Here is a 24,678-nt window from a genome sequence, read left to right on the forward strand (position 1 = left end):
TTTGACCAGGCCCGGTGCCAAAAGTAGTGCACTATATAGGGAATGGGGTGCCATGTCTGACACAGACAGAGATATTAGATTAGCTCTTTATTGCTGATGGCTCTACTACAGGTCTTTCTTGAAATCAAGCTACATAGGCTTTAGAAACAGCCACATATAGAGGAGAACCATGTTATAGGGTCAAATGTTGAGTTGGTTTACTTTAGTCTTACCTGTCTCTTGAAACTCTCTGCTTTCTTTTGTGCAGATATCTTCTCCTTCCTGAAACGCTCCAGTTTCAAGCTAAGGTAGGGGAGAGGGAAGTGTCAATTCATATGACCCAATGACATGAAACCTACACCATACAGTAATACCACGGGAAATCCCAGGGGAAATGTTTGTTGGGTTAGGGCGGACCAACATTTCTGGGACCGGGGGCTTAATATGTTTTAATATCGTATATTGGCATGAGGTTTCTTACATCGTCTCCTCCTGGGTCTCTCTCAGGTCCTCTTCCTTCAGCACGGAGATCTTGTGTCTGAGTAAGAGGTTCTCCTCTGCTAAACGACCCGCCTCATTCCTACAGCCAACAAGAAGAAACCACATCAGCCAACAGAAGACCTCAAGTCTCTATGCTAGCTGATTTGATAAAACACAACCATCATCACATTATTCCTGTTTTGTAGACTAATTAAGAGTTTGTTAACACAGAGTGAATTAAGTATATAAAGTAAACTGAACCATTGAATTGAGGTGTTTAAAAGCAGAACCCCATATATATCAGGGAGTAGATGTGCTCTAGTAGTCCACAAACAACATGCACCAATGACAGGACAGGACAGGGCAGTTTTACAAAGGGTGTTGCATAGCAACAGGGTGGGATTGTACAGTGGCAAGGCCACCACATGGCCTGTTATTATAGCTGTTGCTTCACATGCAACTTTCTGAACTAGAAATATGAATTACAAGAGAATTGACGTCACAGATCTACTTCAAAACACAGACGTCACAGCAATGCTACAGGAAGTTACATTAATAAGCCAATGACAGCACTTACATCTAGTGCCACAGGAAGTTGCGTTAGCCAATGACAGCACTACATCTAGTGCCACAGGAAGTTGCGTTAGCCAATGACAGCACTACATCTAGTGCCACAGGAAGTTGCGTTAGCCAATGACAGCACTACTTCTGGTGCCACAAGAAGTTGCATTAGCCAATGACAGCACTACTTCTAGTGCCACAGGAAGTTGCGTTAGCCAATGACAGCACTACATCTAGTGCCACAGGAAGTTGCGTTAGCCAATGACAGCACTACTTCTGGTGCCACAGGAAGTTGCATTAGCCAATGACAGCACTACTTCTGGTGCCACAGGAAGTTGCATTAGCCAATGACAGCACTACTTCTGGTGCCACAGGAAGTTGCGTTAGCCAATGACAGCACTACTTCTGGTGCCACAGGAAGTTGTGTTAGCCAATGACAGCATTAATAAGCCAAGCACAATATTGCAGCAGGGATGGGATTCAGAAAGCAGCAGGTGCAAAGGGTCGGTAACTGGGATCATACATCTCCAAGTTACCTATGGGTCTGCATCTTTTCATGCATCTTCAGCGACTTGTCCTGCAGGTCTGTTAGGGCTCTGCGGAGCTTGGCGTTCTGCTTCTCGAACTCCGTGCAGCAGTCCTCCAGCTCCGACACCACTTGTATCTTAGCCTCCAGTTGGGAGTTCAGGTCCAGGAAGGACTCTTGTTCTTGTTCTGTGGTGGCGTCTTCCTCGGACTCGGCCTCCAGCTGCAGAGCCATGAGAATCTCATCCTGCCTCTCTAACTCGCTGACTAGCTCAGTCAGCTTACAATTCTCCTCTCTCATCCTGGTGATCTCGTCCACCAACGCTACTTGCTGATCTTGGAAGTCTTGGATGATGTGCATCTTGCTCTCAAGGCCCACAACTCTCTTCTCCAGCCGACAGTTTTGTTCCTCCAGCTTGGCGTTTTCACAGATACACTCCTCGTATCGGATCTGAAGCGAGGTCATATCTGAAGACGTCACCTTGATCTCGTTGGCCTGAGCTTTGAGGGTGCCGTTTTTCTCTAAAGCTTGCTGATCGTTTTCTGCTGAAAGACTCTCTAGTGCATCCGACTTCTGCTGAAGCTCGGAGATCTTCTGCTGTAGCGCCAGGTTCTCCTCAGTGGCACTGTCATACTGGCTCTGTAGCTGAGCCAGAAGACTGGTCTCGCTCTCCAACTGACTGACTTGCTCATGGAGCTCCAGGATCTCACGGATATAGTCATCTTGCTCATTCACTGCTTCTTCGCACCTCTGCTGCAGCTGAGGAATCAGTTCCACAGGCTTTTTCTCTAGATCTTGAGTTTCCTCGAAAAGACAAGCCACTTTGGTATCGTCAGTGTCATGACCTATCTCCTCTAGGGCTGAAGAGACAACCAGAGACACAAAACTCTTCACTTCTTCATTAATCAGATCATCTTGAAGTTCCTCCTCTTCAGGCTTATCTTCGAAAACAGTTTCTTGTACACTAGCATCATTCTGTCCAATCTTATCAGGGGAGGAGTCTTCACACTTAATCTCAGAGGGACAGACATCTCCATCAATGTCATCACTTTGACGTTTCTCCTCTGGAATGGACATTGCTACAATGTCATTGTTAGTGTCTTCGTCCATGTTGTTCTCAGCCTGACATTGGCATTCAGACGACTGGGATTCCTCAACAAGGTCTTGGCATTCTTCTGGAATAGCAGCGACTTCACCATTGCATGCCTCAACACTGATAATGTTTTCAGGACATACCTCAATGTCTTCAGAGGTTTCAGCATTCATCCTTCCCTCACTAGCGTTGTCATCTTGTGCTTGCTCCTCAACGGCAACCGATTCGACCACTGGGTCTGGGCCATCGTCCACAGTAGTTTCATCATCGCATGTCCCATCAAAATGAAGAGTTATGGTGTCTTCAGGACATTCCTCTAACCTATTTGGAGTTTCAGGTATCATCTCCACCTCATCATCTTGTCCTTGTTCACCACAGGTTTCAGATGCCTCTACTAAGACATTCAGGTTGTCTGAGGTAACAGTTATTTCTTGATCACAAACTTCTGCAATGATGTTCTCAGAAATATCCATCTCATGAGGTGATACAGTAATAATCTCAACTTTGTCATTTGGTCCCTGCTCCATAGGGAATACATATTCTACGTCAAGGCCTTCACAGTCCTCTGGAACAACATTGTCACATGTCTCATCACTAACGGTAATGTTTTCTGAACCTACTTGTTCTTCAAGAGCTGCAGCCTCTATACGTTCCTCTCCTAGTGGTGCTACATTTACTTCATTTGATTCTCCCATTTCTTTGCCCCCTTTTATGTCTGCAGAGTCTAGAAGTTGGTTGAGCTCATTCTCGATTTCCTGAATTCTAATACTAAGCTGGTCTCTCTCGACCAGAAGCTCTCCTTTCTCATTGTCCTGCAGGTCAGAGGAAGGATGGCTCTCCTTCAGCTTCAGTTCCAGGTCTGAGATGTTCTCTTGCAGCTCCAGCCTCTCAAACTGAAAGTCCACAGCTGCCTGTCTCAGGAGCTTCTCCAGTTCTTTGATCTTCAACTTCTGGTTATCATGTTCTGAGAGCAGCTCACTCATCTCCTCAAGCTGCTTCTCAGCCAAGGAGTGTCTCACCTCTAATTCAGAAAGGTTTCCCTGAAGTTCTGCCCTCTCCTGCTTGAAGTCCTCCACGGCCTGGTTCAGCAGAAGCTCGATCTCCTGGGCTTTCTTCTCAGACTTGGCCAGAAGCTCGTCTTTAGTGTCCAGGTTCTCCTGCAGCCTATTGTGAAGATCATTCAGCTGCCTACTCAGCTCAATCTCTTTGGTCTGGGCTAAACTGATGAAACTCTCCAGCTCCTTTTGGAGTTCATGGTTCTTCGCAACCAATGCGCCCATCTCTTCCTTATGGATACTCTCTAGCAGCTCCCTCTCTTTCACCAGGTCCTGGGTGATGGTCTCTCGCTCTTGTTCTCTGGTTTCCTGCAGAACTCTCCTCTGCTCTTCAGCTTTCTGAAGGGCTTCCTCTGTTTCCGCATCCCATTTGGTTTTCTGCTCAGCGTGGTTGTCAGTGAGTGCCTTCAGCTCGCTCTGATAGTGCTTCTCCAGGTTGGAAACGTCAGTTTGGAAGCGTTCTGCGACAGCGTCTTGGTCGCCTGAGAACCGGGCCTCCACCTCCCTGATTTTCTGGGAAAAGTGGCTCTCTAGTTCTTTCCTGTACATGGTTAATCAGCAAGAGTTATGGACCACAGTTCCCACACCCTCAGAAATACTCACCTAAATCTACTTCCATAGCATAGCTGTAGTTACAATTGTCAAGTGGTTCACTACATTTAAGTAAATATGATTAAGGTTTTCATGGACAATGCTGGGACCATTTAAGAACAGTCTTACCTCTCCTCAGCGATTTCCTCTCGCAGTTTGTCCAGCAGACCGCTGAGCTGTTCCCTCTCCTCACTGTGTTTGGCACTCAGTTCCTGCACGGCCTGTCTGTGGACCTCCTCCAGGCGCTCCTTCTCCTCCTCCATCATCTGCTGCAGCCTCTTCTCCACCTCCTCCTTCTCTCCCGCAAGCCTCTCTCTGTCCTCCTGCAGCTGCTCCTGGAGCATCCCCTCATAGTCCTCCTCCAGCTGGAGTCTCTCCCTGTCCCAGTCCTCCCTGAGCCTCCTCTCCACCTCCTCCTGCTGCTCCTGCTGCTTCAGATTCTCCTCCGCCAACCGGGTGAGGAAAGTCTCCTCCAGACACTCCTTGAGCTGAACTTGTTCCAGCTCCCACTGCTCAGTGAGCCGTATCTCCCTACTGTCCTGCTCCTTGACTAGACGTAACATCTCCTCCTCTAACACGGTCTGGAGCGACTCGTTACTCTGCTCATCCAGCTGAGCCTTCTCCCTCTCCCACTCCTCTGTGAGTCGCATCTCTAACTCCTCTCGCTCTGCCTGGAACTTCAAACTCACCTCCTCTATCCTAGCCTTCATCGCCTCCTCGTGGCTCTGCTGTAACTCCATCTTCTCCCTCTCCCACTCCTCTAACAGTTTCCTCTCCACCTTCTCCCGCTCCTCCTGTAGATTCCCCTTCTCTTCTTCCAGCCTGACCTGAAGGATGTTGTCGTGCTGCACGTCCAGCTTGTTGAGTTCCAAGGCGTGAAGTTTCCTCAGCTCCTGCATCTCTGTGTCCAGGCCCAGCTCAGCCTTCGCTTGTTGGGCCTCCAGGACTTTCAGCTGCTCCTCCAGGGCAGAAATCTGGATGCGGGACTCCAGGAGCTCCTGTCTCAGGCTGCTCACCTAATAGAATAATACATATTTGTATATTTACACTTGTTTTTTAACCAAGTACGTTGACTGAGAACACATTCTCATTTACAGCAACAACCTGAGGAATAGTTACAGTTGAAGTTGGAAGTTTACATACACCTTACACGGAACCCAAACTGGCTGCGTGCACCATCAAACATACATTTATTTTGTCCCCCCAACACCAAACGCTCACGATCACGACACGCAGGTTAAAATATCAAAATAAACACTGAACCAATTACATTAATTTGGGGACAGGTTGAAAAGCATTAAACATTTATGGCAATTTAGCTAGCTAGCTAGCTTGCACTTGCTAGCTAATTTGTCCTATTTAGCTAGCTTGCTGTTGCTAGCTAATTTGTCCTGGGATATAAACATTGAGTTGTTATTTTTACCTGAAATGCACATGGTCCTCTACTCCGACAATCAATCCACACATAAAACGGTCAACTGAATCGTTTCTCTCATCCTTCCACTTTCATTAGGTGCATTACCGCCACTGACCTCGTTGTTCTTTCCGTCACCTACGTGGGTATAACCAATGAGGAGATGGCACGTGGGTACCTGCTTCTATAAACAAATGCGGAGATGGGAGAGGCAGGACTTGCAGCGCAATCTGAGTCAGAAATAGAACTGACTTCTATTTTAGCCCTTGGCAACGCAGACGTTCCTTGCCGCGCTCGAGCGTGTGGGTGCAATAATTTAATAATATAGATTTCTACATTTATTTTGCAACGCTCGCACATGCGATGCGAGCGGTGTGGTCAGCCTGTTTGCCAAATACATTTAAACTCAGTTGTTCACAATTCCTGACATTTAATCCTAGTAAAAAATTCCCTGTTTTAGGTCAATTAGGATCACCACTTTATTTTAAGAATGTGAAATGTCAGAATAATAGTAGAGAGAATTATTTATTTCAGCTTTTATTTCTTTCATCATATTCCCAGTGGGTCAGAAGTTTACATACCTTCAATTAGTATTTGGTAGCATTGCCTTGAAATGGTTTAACTTGGTTCAAAAGTTTTGGGTAGCCTTCCACAAGCTTCCCACAATAAGTTGTGTGAATTTTGGATCATTCCTCCTGACAGAGCTTGTGTAACTGAGTCAGGTTTGTAGGCCTCCTTGCTAGCACACGCTTTTTCAGTTCTGCCCACAAATTTTCTATGGGATTGAGGTCAAGGCTTTGTGATGGCCACTACAATACCTTGACTTTGTTGTCCTTAAGCCATTTTGCCACAACTTTGTAAGTATGCTTGCATTGTCCATTTGGAAGACCCATTTGCGACCAAGCTTTAACTTCCTAACTGATGTCTTGAGATGTTGCTTCAATATATCCACATAATTTTAATTCTACATGTAGCCATCTATTTTGTGAAGTGCACCAGTCCCTCCTGCAGCAAAGCACCCACACAACATGATGCTACCACCCCCATGCTTCACGGTTAGGATGGTGTTCTTTGGCTTGCAAGCTTCAAAACATAACGATGGTCATTATGGCCAAACAGTTCTATTTCTGTTACATCAGACCAAATGACATTTCTCCAAAAAGTACGATATTTGTCCCCATGTGCAGTTGCAAACCGTAGTATGGCTTTTTTATGGCGGTTTTGGAGCAGTGGCTTCTTCCTTGCTGAGCCGCCTTTCAGGTTATGTCGATATGGGACTCGTTTTACTGTGGATATAGATACTTTTGTACCTGTTTCTTCACAATGTCCTTTCCTGTTGTTCTGGGATTGATTTGCACTTTTCGCACCAAAGTAAGTTAATCTCTAGGAAACAGAACGTGTCTCCTTCCTGAGCGGTATGACGGCTGTGTGGTCCCATGGTGTTTATACTTGCGTACTATTGTTTGTACAGATGAATGTGGTACCTTCAGGCGTTTGAAAATTGCTCCCAAGGATGAACCAGACTTGTGGAGGTCTACAATGTTTTTTCTAAGGTCTTGGCTGATTTCTTTTGATTTTCCCATGATGTCAAGCAAAGAGGCACTGAGTTTGAAAGTAGGCCTTGAAATACAGCCACAGGTACACCTCCAATCGACTCAAATTATGTCAATTAGCCTATCAGAAGCTTCTAAAGCAATGACATAATTTTCTAGAATTTTCTAAGCTGTTTAAAGGCACAGTCAATTTAGTGTATGTAAACTTCTGACCCACTGGAATCAACAAAAATCGTGGAAAAATTACTTGTGTCATGCACAAAGTAGATGTCCTAACCGACTTGCTAAAACTATAGTTATTAACAAGACATTTGTGGAGTGGTTGAAAAATGAGTTTTAATGACTCCAACCTAAGTGTATGTAAACTCATGACTTCAACTGTATCTGTATGCCATTTGGCAGACGTTAAAAAAAAAGGGGGACTTACTTCAGTGAGTGCTTACATTTTCATACGGTTGGCCGAGTAGGAATCGAACCCACAACCCTAGCATTGTTAGCTCCATGCCTTTATCAACTAAGCCACTCACCTCCTCCTCCTGGTGCTCCTGCTTCTCCTTCACCCCAGCCTGTCTCTGCTCTAGACCGGCCCGCTCCTCCTCAGCATTGTGTAGTTGGGCCTGAAGCTCCAGGGCTCGGTTCTGGATGATGGACATCTCCCCTCGTAGTGCCTGGAATTATTGATTTTGTTATTAAAGTGTATTGTATCTTCAGGATGCCCAGTTCACATGAACTTATAAAAACAGTGTATTCATGACTGAAAGATTTAATTTACAGTGTGTTATAAACTTCAGTAGCAAAATAAATAATTATACATGTACACACACCTGGATCTCCTCCAGGTGCTGCAGGGACAAGGCCTCCTTCTGGGCCTCCAGGTCGGCTTTCTGCTCCTCCACCTTCTGGTCAAACTCACTCACCTGCAAATGACACGGGAGAAAATCCAATGTAGCTAAATCAGATCCGTCTCTGGGACAAAAAACCTGTGTGGTCCAACGGCACCCATCTATGCCATAGTCAGCATGGGTTTGACTCCGACCCACAGCCCTATGACTCTAACCCCCCTATCATCCTTGTCGTCTACTACTACTACTACTACTACTACTACTACTACTACTACTACTACTACTACGGTTGTCACGACTTCTGCTGAAGTCGGCTCCTCTCCTTGTCCGGGCGGCGTTCGACGTCACCGGCTTTCTAGCCATCGCCGCTCCATTTCTCATTGTTCCATTTGTTTTGTCTTGTTTCATACACACTTGGTTTTCATTCCATAATCACACTGCATGTATTTAGTCCTCTGTTCCCCTCCATGTCTTTGTGTGTAATTGTTTATTGTTATGTGAGTATGTTCAATGTTTGATGTCATTTTGTGCCTATTTCATGACCGGAATAAAAGTGCGCCTGTTAACTCTACTCTGCTCTCCTGCACCTGACTTCGCCTCCCTTACACAGCCGTAACAACGGTCCAATCTAAAATCACAAAAAAAATACAAAAGGAGTGAGACTGCCCCATCTAGCTACAACAAATCTCTGAGAAGGTAGACATGGCATGGTTTAAGAATACGGTTAAAACACTGCTAGGTATGAATCGGTCACCTTGCTCTCCAGCTGAGCCTGTAGCTCCTCCATCTCTCGGAGGTGCTTCTCTTTCAGCCGCTCCAGCATCATCTCTGCTTCCAGGCTCATGTTGAACAATGGCTGGCCCTCCTCTGAGCCTAGACCTGGAGACACTCAAATCAATCAAATTTATTTTATAAAGCCCCTTTTTAAAAATCCGCAGCTGTCACAAAGTGGTTTACAGATTTACCAGCCTAAAAAACCCACAAAAGACTAGCCAATGCAGAAGCAGAATCCTAGCACCACCAGAGGTCTCGTCACAGTACCCAAGTCGAGAACAGACTATGGGAGGCGCATTGCATTTGACTGGCCAGAATCACTGATCTACATATCACCTTGCATCCCAAATAACTACTCATTAGGTGATCAAGATTTTCCATCTTGCATTGCTCAAACAGATTCCCCCTAAACACTATATTGGATGAGGATGAGATATGGGCATGAATATATTACAGTGCTACTTACCACCAGGGTCCAAGGGGCTAACATTTGGGATGGAACCTATGTTGTGCTATTTTTCTGCCTCTGCATTGCTCGTTGGAGTTTTAGGCAGGGGTGTCTGAAAGCTCTTTGGAGTTTTAGGCAGGGGTGTCTGAAAGCTCGTTGGAGTTTTAGGCAGGGGTGTCTGTAAAGCTCGTTGGAGTTTTAGGCCGGGTGTCTGTAAAGCTCGTTGGAGTTTTAGGCAGGGGTGTCTGTAAAGCCCGTTGGAGTTTTAGGCAGGGTGTCTGTAAAGCTCGTTGGAGTTTTAGGTGGGGTCTCTGTAAAGCCCGTTGGAGTTTTAGGCAGGGGTGTCTGTAAAGCCCGTTGGAGTTTTAGGCAGGGTGTCTGTAAAGCCCGTTGGAGTTTTAGGCAGGGGTATCTGTAAAGCCCTTTGTGAAATCTGATGTTACGAAAAGGACTTTATAAAATACATTTGATTAAATGATTTGTACGTACCTGGGTCTGACTCCATGCCAGGACTCTTACTCTCCAGGTCCTCAGAGAGAGAGGGTTTGAGACAGAGCTGAGAGGTGCGGCCCAGGTTGTGGTACTCCTGCAGCTCTGCTTGAAGCTCATCGATGCGATCCTGCAGCTCCTGTCACATTCACCACAAATCAAAACAGAAAGATTAGTATCTAAAAACAGGTCATTTATCTTTGGAAGTGCACTCTGTCTGAAACAGTTAACACGTTGATTTGATTTGTTCTAGTGAGAGCTATTACCTGGCACTGCACCGTGTGTGTGTGTGTGTGTGTGTGTGTGTGTGTGGGGGGGGGGTAGAGTCCAGTGAGCGTGTGTGTGTGTGTGTGTGGGGGTAGAGTCCAGTGTGTGTGTGTGTTGTTTTTGCACTAACTCTTGCACTGACTATGCACACACACACACACACACACACACACACACACACACACACACACACACACACACACACACACACACACACACACACACACACACACACACACACACACACAAACTGTTGCTACTGCATCTATCCTGTTTCTTAGTTACTTTAACCCTACCTATATGTACATAGCTACCTCAATTACCTCGTACCCCTGCACATTGACTCGGTACAGGTACTCCATGTATATAGTCATGTTATTACCTGGTACCCCTGCACATTGACTCTGATAGACATGTTAGGTACTCCATGACTATATAGTCATGTTATTGGTACCTGGTACCCCTGCACATTGACTCTGATAGTCATGTTACTACCTGGTACCCCTGGTACATCCTGATAGTTGACTACCTGACCCCTAGTATTTTATTTGTTATTTTTATTCACAGTGTATTTATTTCATGTTACTATTTCCCATTTCATGAAATAAATCAAAAAGATTTACCTGTTATTTTTATTGTGTATTTATTTCCGTTTAAGCATTGCCCTGAAATAAGTCTAAACCTGTTGTTTACCTGCATTTCACTGTTAGTCTACACCTGTTGTTTAAAGCATTTCACTGTTAGTCTACACCTGTTGTTTACCAAGCATTTCACTGTTAGTCTACACCTGTTGTTTACCAAGCATTTCACTGTTAGTATACACCTGTTGTTTACCAAGCATTTCACTGTTAGTCTACACCTGTTGTTTACCAAGCATTTCACTGTTAGTCTACACCTGTTGTTTACCAAGCATTTCACTGTTAGTCTACACCTGTTGTTTACTAAGCATTTCACTGTTAGTCTACACCTGTTGTTTACCAAGCATTTCACTGTTAGTCTACACCTGTTGTTTACCAAGCATTTCTCTGTTAGTCTACACCTGTTGTTTACCAAGCATTTCCCTGTTCGTCTACACCTGTTGTTTACAAAGCATTTCACTGTTAGTATACACCTGTTGTTTACAGAGCATTTCACTGTTAGTCTACACCTGTTGTTTACAAAGCATTTCACTGTTAGTCTACACCTGTTGTTTACACCTGTTGTTTACCAAGCATGTGACGAATTCGATTTGATGTGTGTGTTTCCAGTAAGCGTTCTCACCCGACACTGTTCCTCATAGCTACTGCGTAGCCGTCTGAGACTCTCCTCCTGTAGGAAGAACTCAGCACTGCCCAGGTCCAGATCCCCAAACTGAGCAAACAGAACCAACACCAATGGTTAGATACTTATACTTTAGATAGATTCTCATATCAAATCAAATGTATTTATAAAGCCCTTCTTAACATCAGCTGATATCTCAAAGTGGTGTACAGAAACTCAGACTAAAACCCCCAAAACAGCAAGCAATGCAGGGTTGGAAGCACCTTCCTCTTCTACCTGTATAGCAATTAGTCATTACTAAATCTCTCCAGATTATTGCCGATGAACAGCAGTGTTTAGCACCTAAATATGAAATGAGATTAATGTGGATTATTACGTATTGCCGGTCAGAAGACGCTAGCCTGGAAAACGTGTTCTTTTACACTTTTGTTTTGTCTGAAAGTTAATATAGTGATACTGTGGAAGAGAATGGCCCTTCACCTTTTCCTTCAGGATGTTGTCCAGGTTCCTCTGCAGTTTGCTGACCTGGTTTTCTGCCTCTACCAGTTTCTCAGTGCTGTCCAGCAGCTCCATCTCCAGACGCCTACTCTCCTGAGGGTTACAGTTAGAGTTGGGGGTTTAGAGTTACGGTTAGGGTTAGTTAGGGTTGGAGGTTAAAGTTGGAGGTTAAAGTTAGGGTTGGGGTTTAAAGTTGGGGTTAGGGTTTAAAGTTAAAGTTAGGGTTAGTTAGGGTTGGAGGTTAAAGTTGGGGTTAGGGTTTAAAGTTGGGGTTAGGGTTTAAAGTTGGGGTTAGGGTTTAAATTTGGGGTTAGGGTTTAAAGTTGGGGTTAGGGTTTAAAGTTGGGGTTAGGGTTTAAAGTTGGGGTTAGGGTTTAAAGTTGGGGTTGGAGGTTAAAGTTAGGGTTGGGGTTTAAAGTTAAAGTTAGGGTTGGAGGTTAGAGTTGGGGTTAGGGTTTAAAGTTGGGGTTAGGGTTTAAAGTTAAAGTTAGGGTTGGAGGTTAGAGTTGGGGTTGGGGTTAGTTGGGGTTGGAGGTGAAAGTTGGGGTTGGGTTTTAAAGTTGGGGTTTAAAGTTAAAGTTAGGGTTGGAGCTTGGAGTTGGGGTTAGGGTTTAAAGTTGGGGTTAGGGTTTAAAGTTGGGGTTAGGGTTAGTTAGGGTTGGAGGTTAAAGTTGGAGTTTAAAGTTGGGGTTAGGGTTTAAAGTTGGGGTTAGGGTTTAAAGTTGGGGTTAGGGTTTAAAGTTGGGGTTAGGGTTTAAAGTTGGGGTTAGGGTTTAAAGTTGGGGTTAGGGTTTAAAGTTGGGGTTAGGGTTTAAAATTGGGGTTAGGGTTTAAAGTTGGGGTTAGGGTTTAAAGTTGGGGTTAGGGTTTAAAGTTGGGGTTAGGGTTTAAAGTTGGGGTTAGGGTTTAAAGTTGGGGTTAGGGTTAGTTAGGGTTGGAGGTTAAAGTTGGAGTTTAAAGTTGGGGTTAGGGTTTAAAGTTGGGGTTAGGGTTTAAAGTTGGGGTTAGGGTTTAAAGTTGGGGTTAGGGTTTAAAATTGGGGTTAGGGTTTAAAGTTGGGGTTAGGGTTTAAAGTTGGGGTTAGGGTTTAAAGTTGGGGTTAGGGTTTAAAGTTGGGGCTAGGATTTAAAGTTGGGGTTTAGAGTTGGAGGTTAGGGTTGGGGTTAGCTATGGGGGTTAGAGTTGGAGGTTAAAGTTGGAGGTTAAAATTGGAGATAGGGTTGGAGGTAGGGTTGGGGGTTAAAGTTGGAGTTGGGGTTGGAGGTTAAAGTTGGGGTTAGGGTTTAAAGGTGGGGTTTAGAGTTGGAGGTTAGGGTTAGGGTTAGAGATGGAGGTTATAGATGGAGGTTAGAGTTGGAGATAAAGTTGGAGGTAGGGTTGTAGGTAGGATTGGGGGTTAAAGTCGGAGTTGGGGTTGGAGGTTAAAGTTGGGGTCAGGGTTTAAAGTTGGGGTTTAGAGTTCAGGGTTAGGGTTGGGATTAGAGTTCGAGGTTAGAGTTGGAGGTTAAAGTTAGAGTTGGGGTTGGAGGCTAAAGTTTGGGGTTAAGGAGACAGATCACCAGTTTCTCAGTGCTGTTCAGCAGCTCTACACTGAGTATACCAAACAGGAACACCTTCCTAATATTGAGTTGCACCCCCCCTTTGCCCTGAGAACAGCCTCAATTCATCAGGACATGGACACTACAAGGTGTCGAACGCGTTCCACAGGGATGCTGGCCCATGTTCCACAGGGATGCTGGCCCATGTTCCACAGGGATGCTGGCCCATGTTGATTCCAATGCTTCCCACAGATGTGTCAAGATGCCTGGTTGTCCTTTGGGTGGTGGACCGTTCGTGATACACACAGGAAACTGTTGAGTGTGAAAACCCCAGCAACGTTGCAGTTCTAGACACTCAAAACGGTGCGTCTGGCACCTACTACCATACCCTGCTCAAAGGCACTTCAATATTTCATTTTTTTTCATTCATCGTCTGAATGGCACACATACACAATCCATGTCTTCTTCTATGGTATAACAGCATTCGCAAAACAATTACAATTTTTAACCTTCATTTAACTAGGCAGTTAAGAACAAAATTCTTATTTACAATGACGGCCTAGGAACAGTGGTTTAACTGACGTGTTCAGGGACAGAATGACAGATTTTTACCTTGTCAGCTCGGGGACTCAATCTAGCAACCTTTCGGTTACTGGCCCAACACTCTAACCACTAGGCAGCGGTGGTCTGTGTTAGTTACCTTGACAGTGAGTGAGAGGTGGTCTGTGTTAGTTACCTTGACAGTGAGTGAGAGGTGGTCTGTGTTAGTTACCTTGACAGTGAGTGAGAGGTGGTCTGTGTTAGTTACCTTGACAGTGAGTGAGAGGTGGTCTGTGTTAGTTACCTTGACAGTGAGTGAGAGGTGGTCTCTGAGGAAGGTCTCGTCGTCTCTGAGCTTCTCCATCTCTGCCTCTAGTTTCTCTCTCTGCTGACCAGTCTGCTGCTGAATCTGGTCCATCTCTTTAATGAGCTCTGACCGGACAGACACCAGCTTCTCCCTGTGTTCCTGCTCCAGCTTCCTACAATACACACACACACACACATACACAGGCGCGCACACACGTGCACACACACGCACACACGTGCACACACACACACACACACACACACACACACACACACACACACACACACACACACACACACACACACACACACACACACACACACACACACACACAACCGACTCAATTACATTTGATTCAATGCAATTTATCCCCTCTGTTTTTCCCAGAGGCAATTGTTAGTTTACAAGTAACATCCTACAGACATCAATGACTGGAGAGACAAGGAAGGGGAAGGTCACAGGCCCATAGAAGAGGAAGGTCACAGACCCATAGAAGAGGAAGGTCACAGGCCCATAGAAGAGGAAGGTCACAGGCCCATAGAAGAGGAAGGTCACAGACCCATAGAAGAGAAAGGTCACAGGCCCATAGAAGAGAAAGGTCACAGGCCCATAGAAGAGAAAAGTCACAGGCCCATAGAAGAGGAAGGTCACAGGCCCATAGAAGAGGAAGGTCACAGGCCCATAGAAGAGGAAGGTCACAGGCCCATAGAAGAGAAAGGTCACAGGCCCATAGAAGAGAAAGGTCACAGGCCTATAGAAGAGGAAGGTCACAGGCCCATAGAAGATAAAGGTCACAGGCCTATAGAAGAGGAAGGTCACAGGCCCATAGAAGAGAAAGGTCACAGGCCTATAGAAGGGGAAGGTCACAGGCCCATAGAAGAGAAAGGTCACAGGCCTATAGAAGGGGAAGGTCACAGGCCCATAGAAGAGAAAGGTCACAGGCCCATAAAACAGAGGAAGGTCACAGGCCCATAGAAGGGGAAGGTCACAGGCCCATAGAAGGGGAAGGTCACAGGCCCATAGAAGAGAAAGGTCACAGGCCTATAGAAGAGGAAGGTCACAGGCCCATAGAAGATAAAGGTCACAGGCCTATAGAAGAGGAAGGTCACAGGCCCATAGAAGAGAAAGGTCACAGGCCTATAGAAGGGGAAGGTCACAGGCCCATAGAAGAGAAAGGTCACAGGCCTATAGAAGGGGAAGGTCACAGGCCCATAGAAGAGAAAGGTCACAGGCCCATAAAACAGAGGAAGGTCACAGGCCCATAGAAGGGGAAGGTCACAGGCCCATAGAAGGGGAAGGTCACAGGCCCATAGAAGAGAAAGATCACAGGCCCATAGAAGAGAAAGGTCACAGGCCTATAGAACAGAGGAAGGTCACGGGCCTATAGAACAGAGGAAGGTCACAGGCCCATAGAAGAGAAAGGTCACAGGCCTATAGAACAGAGTAAGGTCACAGGCCTATAGAACAGAGGAAGGTCACAGGCCCATAGAACAGAGGAAGGTCACAGGCCCATAGAAGAGAAAGGTCACAGGCCTATAGAACAGAGGAAGGTCACAGGCCTATAGAACAGAGGAAGGTCACAGGCCCATAGAACAGAGGAAGGTCACAGGCCCATAGAAGAGAAAGGTCACAGGCCCATAGAACAGAGGAAGGTCACAGGCCTATAGAAGGGGGAGGTCACAGGCCCATAGAAGAGAAAGGTCACAGGCCCATAGAAGAGAAAGGTCACAGGCCCATAGAAGAGAAAGGTCACAGGCCTATAGAACAGAGGAAGGTCACAGGCCTATAGAACAGAGGAAGGTCACAGGCCCATAGAACAGAGGAAGGTCACAGGCCCATAGAAGAGAAAGGTCACAAGCCCATAGAACAGAGGAAGATCACAGGCCCATAGAAGGGGAAGGTCACAGGCCCATAGAAGGGGAAGGTCACAGGCCTATAGAAGGGGAAGGTCACAGGCCCATAGAAGGGGAAGGTCACAGGCCCATAGAATAGTAAGGTCACAGGCCCATAGAACAGAGGAAGGTCACAGGCCTATAGAACAGAGGAAGGTCACAGGCCCATAGAACAGAGGAAGGTCACAGGCCCATAGAAGAGAAAGGTCACAAGCCCATAGAACAGAGGAAGGTCACAGGCCTATAGAAGGGGGAGGTCACAGGCCCATAGAAGGGGAAGGTCACAGGCCCATAGAAGAGAAAGGTCACAAGCCCATAGAACAGAGGAAGGTCACAGGCCCATAGAACAGAGGAAGGTCACGGGCCCATAGAAGGGGAAGGTCACAGGCAGAAAAGTGAGGGAATAGAAGGGAAAAAAGGAGGGAAAGATGAGGTGATGAGGTCATTCATGCGTTAGATGGCAGAGTGATGCTGTGTGTGTGTTACCTCAGGTTGAGGTCATTCATGTGTTCGATGGCAGAGTGATGCTGTGTGTGTGTTACCTCAGGTTGAGGTCATTCATGTGTTCGATGGCAGAGTGATGCTGTGTGTGTGTTACCTCAGGTTGAGGTCATTCATGCGTTCGATGGCAGAGTGATGCTGTGTGTGTGTTACCTCAGGTTGAGGTCATTCAGGCGTTAGATGGCAGAGTGATGCTGTGTGTGTGTTACCTCAGGTTGAGGTCATTCATGCGTTAGATGGCAGAGTGATGCTGTGTGTGTGTGTGTGTGTGTGTGTTACCTCAGGTTGAGGTCATTCATGCGTTAGATGGCAGAGTGATGCTGTGTGTGTGTTACCTCAGGTTGAGGTCATTCATGCGTTCGATGGCAGAGTGATGCTGTGTGTGTGTTACCTCAGGTTGAGGTCATTCATGCGTTAGATGGCAGAGTGATGCTGTGTGTGTGTTACCTCAGGTTGAGGTCATTCATGCGTTAGATGGCAGAGTGATGCTGTGTGTGTGTTACCTCAGGTTGAGGTCATTCATGCGTTAGATGGCAGAGTGATGCTGTGTGTGTGTTACCTCAGGTTGAGGTCATTCATGTGTTCGATGGCAGAGTGATGCTGTGTGTGTGTGTACCTCAGGTTGAGGTCATTCATGCGTTAGATGGCAGAGTGATGCTGTGTGTGTGTTACCTCAGGTTGAGGTCATTCATGCGTTAGATGGCAGAGTGATGCTGTGTGTGTGTTACCTCAGGTTGAGGTCATTCATGCGATCGATGGCAGAGTGATGCTGTGTGTGTGTTACCTCAGGTTGAGGTCATTCATGCGTTCGATGGCAGAGTGATGCTGTGTGTGTGTGTGTGTGTGTGTGTTACCTCAGGTTGAGGTCATTCATGCGTTAGATGGCAGAGTGATGCTGTGTGTGTGTTACCTCAGGTTGAGGTCATTCATGCGTTAGATGGCAGAGTGATGCTGTGTGTGTTACCTCAGGTTGAGGTCATTCATGTGTTAGATGGCAGAGTGATGCTGTGTGTGTGTACCTCAGGTTGAGGTCATTCATGTGTTCGATGGCAGAGTGATGCTGTGTGTGTGTTACCTCAGGTTGAGGTCATTCATGTGTCGATGGCAGAGTGATGCTGTGTGTGTGTTACCTCAGGTTGAGGTCATTCATGCGTTAGATGGCAGAGTGATGCTGTGTGTGTGTTACCTCAGGTTGAGGTCATTCATGCGATCGATGGCAGAGTGATGCTGTGTGTGTGTTACCTCAGGTTGAGGTCATTCATGCGTTCGATGGCAGAGTGATGCTGTGTGTGTGTTACCTCAGGTTGAGGTCATTCATGTGTTCGATGGCAGAGTGATGCTGTGTGTGTGTTACCTCAGGTTGAGGTCATTCATGTGTTCGATGGCAGAGTGATGCTGTGTGTGTGTTACCTCAGGTTGAGGTCATTCATGCGTTAGATGGCAGAGTGATGCTGTGTGTGTGTTACCTCAGGTTGAGGTCATTCATGCGTTCGATGGCAGAGTGATGCTGTGTGTGTGTTACCTCAGGTTGAGGTCATTCATGCGTTCGATGGCAGAGTGATGCTGTGTGTGTGTTACCTCAGGTTGAGGTCATTCATGTGTTCGATGGCAGAATGATGCTCGTCCACCTCAGAAGCCAGCTGGGTTTTTAACTTCTCTGCTTTGTCCAGGTCAGAACGAGTCTTCTCTTTCTCCCGGAGCTCCCGATCTACACGTTCACTGAAGAACAACCAGCCAGTTAATCAAATATTTACATGACTGAAATACTATTATGAATGATACGCACAGACCAGACAGGCTGTAGCAACACTACGAAAAGAGAAAGCGCGTGTTACAGTCACTCTACTACCGCTCCTGCCCCTCCGGCGTTCGGCGTGTTACAGTCACTCTACTACCGCTCCTGCCCCTCCGGCGTTCGGCGTTGCCGGTTTACCGACCACCGGTCCTGGGATCCATCGTTCCATCATTACGCACACCTGGCATCAATCATTACGCGTATCGTGAGGCTCACCTGGACTCCCATTACCTCACTTATTACCTCCCCTCTTACCCAGTCAGTATTGTTTATGTGTTTCATGTCTACACGGTACTCGTGTTTGTTGTATTGTTTTCGATGTTTCCGTTGATGATTCAACTCTCTGACTCCCAGCGTATACGTTACGCTGCAGAGAAACCACTAACTCCCTGGCTTTAATTGAAGTAACACTTGCACTATTCTTGTCCTACTAGCTTGTGACTGTTGACGGTGACTTTGAGAGAACGTGTTACTTACTAATAAGCCTGAGATATGTGGTTATACCACCTAGCTGTCTGTAAGTCACTCTGGATAAGAGCTAAATGACTGAAATGCTGTAAATGTGTCAGTGTGTAAATGCATTTCACTCAGACTGTCAGCGTCAGTGTAGGTTTCTACTCATACTTCCAGTAGGTATCTGATATCAGCTTTAAAGCTGGCCAGTAGGTTTCTGATCTCAGCCTTAAAGCTGGCCAGTAGGTACTGATCTCAGCCTTAAAGTTGGCCAGTAGGTATCTGATCTCAGCCTTAAAGCTGGCCAGTAGGTTTCTGATCTCAGCCTTAAAGCTGGTCAGTAGGTACTGATCTCAGCCTTAAAGCTGGCCAGTAGGTTTCTGATCTCAGCCTTAAAGCTGGCCAGTAGGTTTCTGATCTCAGCCTTAAAGCTGGCCAGTAGGTACTGATCTCAGCCTTAAAGTTGGCCAGTAGGTATCTGATCTCAGCCTTAAAGCTGGCCAGTAGGTTTCTGATCTCAGCCTTAAAGCTGGTCAGTAGGTACTGATCTCAGCCTTAAAGTTGGCCAGTAGGTATCTGATCTCAGCCTTAAAGCTGGCCAGTAGGTATCTCCTCATACTCACAGAAGGTATCTGATCTCAGCCTTGAAGCTGGCCAGTAGGTATCTTCTCATACTCACAGAAGGTATCTGATCTCAGCCTTAAAGCTGGCCAGTAGGTTTCTCCTCATACTCACAGTAGGTATCTGATATCAGCCTTAAAGCTAACCAGTAGGTATCTCCTCATACTCACAGTAGGTATCTGATCTCAGCCTTAAAGCTGGCCAGTGCAGCCTGGTGGATCCCATTCTTAGTGACGAGGAGCTCGTTCTCCAGAGCCACAGTCAGCTCCCTGAGGTTCACTTTTCCCTCCAGGTCAAAATCCAAGGCCTACAACACAAACATAGACAGACACATACACAGTGTCAACATCTCAAGCCTCCCTCCCTCTCTACCTCCCTGCCTCTCTATCTCCCTCCCTCTCTACCTCCCTCCCTACCTTTCTCTCTACCTCCCTCCCCCCTCTCTACCTCCCTCTCTCTCTACCTCCCTCCCTCCCTCTCTCCCTTTCTCTCTACCTCCCTCCCTCCCTCTCTCTACCTCCCTCCCTCTCTCCATCTCTCTACCTCCCTCCCTCTCTATCTCCCTCCCTCCCTCTCTCTCTACCTCCCTCCCTCCCCTCCCTCCTCCCTCCCTCTCTACCTCCCTCCCTCCCTCCCTCCCTCCCCCCTCCCTCCCCCTCCCTCCCTCCCTCCCTCCCTCTCTACCTCCCTCCCTCTCTACCTCCCCTCCCTCCCTCCCTCCCTCCCTCCCTCCCTCCCTCTCTCCTCCCTCCCCCTCTCTACCTCCCTCCCTCCCTCTCTCTACCTCCCTCCCTCTCTACCGTTCTACCTCCCTCCCTCCTCTACCCCCTCCCTCTACCGTTCTACCTCCCTCCCTCCCTCTCTACCTTTCTCTCTACCTCCCTCTCTCTACCTTCCTCCCTCCCTCTCTACATCCCTCCCTACCTCCCTCCCTCTCTTTACCTCCCTCCCTCTCTACCGTTCTACCTCCCTCCCTCCCTCTCTCTCCTTCCTCCCTCCCTCTCTACATCCCTCCCTACCTCCCTCCCTCTCTTTACCTCCCTCCCTCTCTACCGTTCTACCTCCCTACCTCCCTCTCTCTACTTCCCTCCCTCTCTACTGTTCTACATCCCTCCCTCCCTCTCTCTACCTCCCTCCCTCCCTCTCTACATCCCTCCCTACCTCCCTCCCTCTCTCTACCTCCCTCCCTCCCTCTCTACCGTTCTACCTCCCTCCCTCTCTACCGTTCTACCTCCCTCCCTCTCTACATCCCTCCCTCCCTCTCTTTACCTCCCTCCCTCTCTACCGTTCTACCTCCCTCCCTCTCTACATCCCTCCCTCCCTCTCTTTACCTCCCTCCCTCCCTCTCTCTACCTCCCTCCCTCTCTACTGTTCTACCTCCCTCCCTCTCTACATCCCTCCCTCCCTCTCTTTACCTCCCTCCCTCTCTACCGTTCTACCTCCCTCCCTCTCTACCATTCTACCTCCCTCCCTCTCTACATCCCTCCCTCCCTCTCTCTACCTCCCTCCCTCTCTACCGTTCTACCTCCCTCCCTCTCTACATCCCTCCCTACCTCCCTCCCTCTCTTTACCTCCCTCCCTCTCTACCGTTCTACCTCCCTACCTCCAGAATGAGAGGTAACATGTTATCACCTGTAGAATCTCTGGGCTGTTCTCGATGCCCTCCTCCATCCAGACATCCAGGATGTCCTCAGCAGGAGCGGACCCTGTCCCATCGTCCAGAGTGGAGAACAGACGCATCCCGATGGTGCTCGTCATAGCGCTGGTTCTACGGCCCGTCTCATCGAATGGCTGCAAGGAGAGATGGGGAACACCTCATAAATATTACCAGATACTACAGCAAGATACTGTATGTGTACTTGTCATTGCATTGGTGTGGGGAAGTATCTATTTTAATTGTCTAATACATGCATTCATTCACTTGTTAGTACATTCATTCAATAATTGATTCATTCACTTGTTAGTACATTCATTCAAGAATTGATTCATTCATTTGTTAGTACATTCATTCACTAATTGATTCATTCATTTGTTAGTTCATTCATTCACTAATTGATTCATTCACTTGTTAGTACATTCATTCAAGAATTGATTCATTCATTTGTAAGTTCATTCATTCAAGAATTGATTCATTCATTTGTTAGTACATTCATTCAATAATTGATTCATTCATTTGTAAGTACATTCATTCACTAATTGATTCATTCATTTGTTAGTACATTCATTCAAGAATTGATTCATTCATTTGTTAGTACATTCATTCAATAATTGATTCATTCATTTGTTAGTACATTCATTCACTAATTGATTCATTCATTTGTTAGTACATTCATTCAATAATTGATTCATTCATTTGTAAGTACATTCATTCAATAATTGATTCATTCATTTGTTGGTACATTCATTCAATCCTTCATCCATCCATTTATTAATTCAAGAGTGACTCTAAACAGGAAATATTGTAACACCGTTCCCAGCATGTTTAAAACATTTTTTTTTAAATCAGGAGTTTGGAAAAAAAATCACTAAAATGTGGTACCGATGTCTTTGACATGAGAACTAGACCTAAAATGGTGAGCTTCACTGTACCTGTGAGGAGTGTAGTCTTTTGAGCTGTCTGTAAGGTGTGGAGGCAGACGGGGTGGGGGGCTTGGCATGGTTCAGAACCCAGGAAGTAAACGCCTGAACGCTCATGACCTCATCACCACTTAGAACCTGGAGGACATCCTCCGTCACCTGGAGACAAAAAAATAAACAACAATCAGAAACATTTCCCAGCATCTACTCAGACTCTCAGACCTCCACTTGGGGTTATGTCCAACATGGGCCGTCATTGAAAATAAGAATTTGTTCTGAACTGACTTGCCTAGTTAAATAAAGGTTAAATAAAATAAAAATTGCAGATCGGCAAACATGGAAGGATTAGGGCCAAGAGGATGGGATGAGGAGTAAATTGGGACCAGCTGAGCCCAAAAATGAACTTTGGTTGAATCCAAAATGGCACCCTATTCCACACTGTAAAGATAAGGGTACCATTACAGACTCTTTCCTAACCTCCAGGCCCAGGTGGTCACAGAGAGCCAGTAGCTCATGGTGGCTGGCACATCCATCCCAAGGCATAGTCAGCTCCTCGCAGGCCTCCCGAAACCTCTCCTCCTGGTGGTCTGAGAGGGGTGTGATAGAGCCCCGTGGGGTAGAGGGTTCATCAGGGTTCCACAGGTGCAGCTGGCCTACACGCACACACACACACACACACACACACACACACACACACACACACACACACACACACACACACACACACACACACACACACACACACACACACACACACACACACACACACACACACACACACAATGATAAGACTTGACTTAAGACCCTGGCTCGCAGAGACTCTTTCCTGAGCATAGGTGTTGAATGTCCTCCATCTCACTCCTATGATCAGGATTAGTTCTACTTTGGTTTTATTTGTTCTCCCTAATTTCAGGATATCCAAATGGTAGTTACAGTCTTGTCTCATCGCTGCAACTGCCCTACGGACTGGGGAGAGGCGAATGTCGAGAGCTGTGCGTTCTCTGAAACACAGCCCTGTCAAGCCGCACTGCTTCTTGACACACTGCTCGCTTAACCTGGAAGCCAGCCGCACCAATGTGTCGGAGGAAACACCATCTAGCTGGTGACCGAAGTCAGGTTTCCCGGTCATGGCTGGCTGTGTTACAGCCTGGGATCGAACCTGGGTCTGTAGTGACGCCTCAAGCACTGCAGGGGGCCTGGGGTCAGGAGGCCTGGGGTCGGGAGGCCTGGGGTCGGGGGGCCTGGGGTCGGGAGGCCTGGGGTCGGGGGGCCTGGGGTCAGGAGGCCTGGGGTCAGGGGGCCTGGGGTTGGGAGGCCTGGGGTCGGGGGCCTGGGGTCGGGAGGCCTGGGGTCGGAGGGCCTGGGGTCGGGAGGCCTGGGGTCGGGAGGCCTGGGGTTGGGAGGCCTGGGGTCGGGGGCCTGGTGTCGGGGGGCCTGGGGTCAGGAGGCCTGGGGTCGGGAGGAGTCGGGAGGCCTGGGGTCAGGAGGCCTGGGGTCAGGAGGCCTGGGGTCGGGAGGAGTCGGGAGGCCTGGGGCCAGGAGGCCTGGGGTCAGGGGGCCTGGGGTCAGGAGGCCTGGGGTCGGGAGGAGTCGGGAGGCCTGGGGCCAGGAGGCCTGGGGTCGGGGGCCTGGGGTCAGGAGGCCTGGGGTCAGGAGGCCTGGGTTCGGGGGGCCTGGGGTCAGGAGGCCTGGGGTCAGTTCTACTTAATAGTGGAGTTTTAGTTGACTTTTCTAAATTCAAATGGAAATGACCCCAACGCTGACTATGATGAATGGCTATCTAGTGTCAGTGGGGAGTATCAAATAAACAATAAATGTTTTGTCACATGTACAGGATACAGCGGGTGTCAACAGTAGAGTGAAAAGCTGACTTTAATCTCTTCCTTAAATGCAGTAACTTTACAATAAATGTAGTAACTCTGCAGTTATTGTAAAGTTACTAAATGTATTGTAAAGTTGTTGCATTTATTGTAAAGTTACTAAATGTATTGTAAAGTTGTTGCATTTATTGTAAAGTTACTAAATGTATTGTAAAGTTGTTGCATTTATTGTAAAGTTACTAAATGTATTGTAAAATTGTTGCATTTATTGTAAAGTTACTAAATGTATTGTAAAGTTGTAGAATTTATTGTAAAGTTTCTAAATGTATTGTAAAGTTGTTGCATTTATTGTAAAGTTGCTAAATGTATTGTAAAGTTGTTGCATTTATTGTAAAGTTACTAAATGTATTGTAAAGTTGTTGCATTTATTGTAAAGATACTAAATGTATCGTAAAGTTGTTGCATTTATTGTAAAGTTACTAAATGTATTGTAAAGTTGTTGCATTTATTGTAAAGTTACTAAATGTATTGTAAAGTTGTTGCATTTATTGTAAAGTTGCTAAATGTATTGTAAAGTTGTTGCATTTATTGTAAAGTTACTAAATGTATTGTAAAGTTGTTGCATTTATTGTAAAGATACTAAATGTATCGTAAAGTTGTTGCATTTATTGTAAAGTTACTAAATGTATTGTAAAGTTGTTGCATTTATTGTAAAGATACTAAATGTATTGTAAAGTTGTTGCATTTATTGTAAAGTTACTAAATGTATTGTAAAGTTGTTGCATTTATTGTAAACACTTTACA

General features: G+C 46.5%; 1 protein-coding gene across 15 annotated transcripts in view; it reads right to left on the minus strand.

The window, feature by feature from the left end:
* The window catches only part of nin (ninein (GSK3B interacting protein)), an 86,647-nt gene that overhangs the window by 17,085 nt on the left and 44,884 nt on the right, over nucleotides 1-24,678 (minus strand). For 3 of the 15 annotated variants that reach the window (XM_052485616.1, XM_052485615.1, XM_052485617.1), the window contains exons 6-21: nucleotides 22,532-22,707; nucleotides 22,067-22,213; nucleotides 21,110-21,268; nucleotides 19,648-19,784; nucleotides 18,187-18,327; nucleotides 14,213-14,387; nucleotides 11,813-11,923; nucleotides 11,333-11,422; nucleotides 9,806-9,944; nucleotides 8,849-8,973; nucleotides 8,077-8,169; nucleotides 7,780-7,920; nucleotides 4,415-5,301; nucleotides 1,557-4,235; nucleotides 461-559; nucleotides 213-282 (exon numbers count right to left, since the gene is read on the minus strand). In XM_052485616.1, the coding sequence (XP_052341576.1) occupies nucleotides 213-282; nucleotides 461-559; nucleotides 1,557-4,235; nucleotides 4,415-5,301; nucleotides 7,780-7,920; nucleotides 8,077-8,169; nucleotides 8,849-8,973; nucleotides 9,806-9,944; nucleotides 11,333-11,422; nucleotides 11,813-11,923; nucleotides 14,213-14,387; nucleotides 18,187-18,327; nucleotides 19,648-19,784; nucleotides 21,110-21,268; nucleotides 22,067-22,213; nucleotides 22,532-22,707 (5,369 nt within the window). Of the gene's footprint in view, nucleotides 1-212; nucleotides 283-460; nucleotides 560-1,556; nucleotides 4,236-4,414; nucleotides 5,302-7,779; nucleotides 7,921-8,076; nucleotides 8,170-8,848; nucleotides 8,974-9,805; nucleotides 9,945-11,332; nucleotides 11,423-11,812; nucleotides 11,924-14,212; nucleotides 14,388-16,593; nucleotides 16,624-16,649; nucleotides 16,680-16,887; nucleotides 16,933-16,999; nucleotides 17,045-17,167; nucleotides 17,198-17,224; nucleotides 17,270-17,462; nucleotides 17,508-17,627; nucleotides 17,658-17,906; nucleotides 17,937-17,962; nucleotides 17,993-18,018; nucleotides 18,064-18,186; nucleotides 18,328-19,647; nucleotides 19,785-21,109; nucleotides 21,269-22,066; nucleotides 22,214-22,531; nucleotides 22,708-24,678 lie in introns of those variants that run through there. The other 12 variants (XM_052485629.1, XM_052485622.1, XM_052485624.1 and 9 more) reach the window with 12 other exon arrangements.

Source organism: Oncorhynchus keta, chromosome 29 (genome assembly GCF_023373465.1).
Source record: "Oncorhynchus keta strain PuntledgeMale-10-30-2019 chromosome 29, Oket_V2, whole genome shotgun sequence".
Lineage (NCBI taxonomy): Eukaryota > Metazoa > Chordata > Actinopteri > Salmoniformes > Salmonidae > Oncorhynchus > Oncorhynchus keta.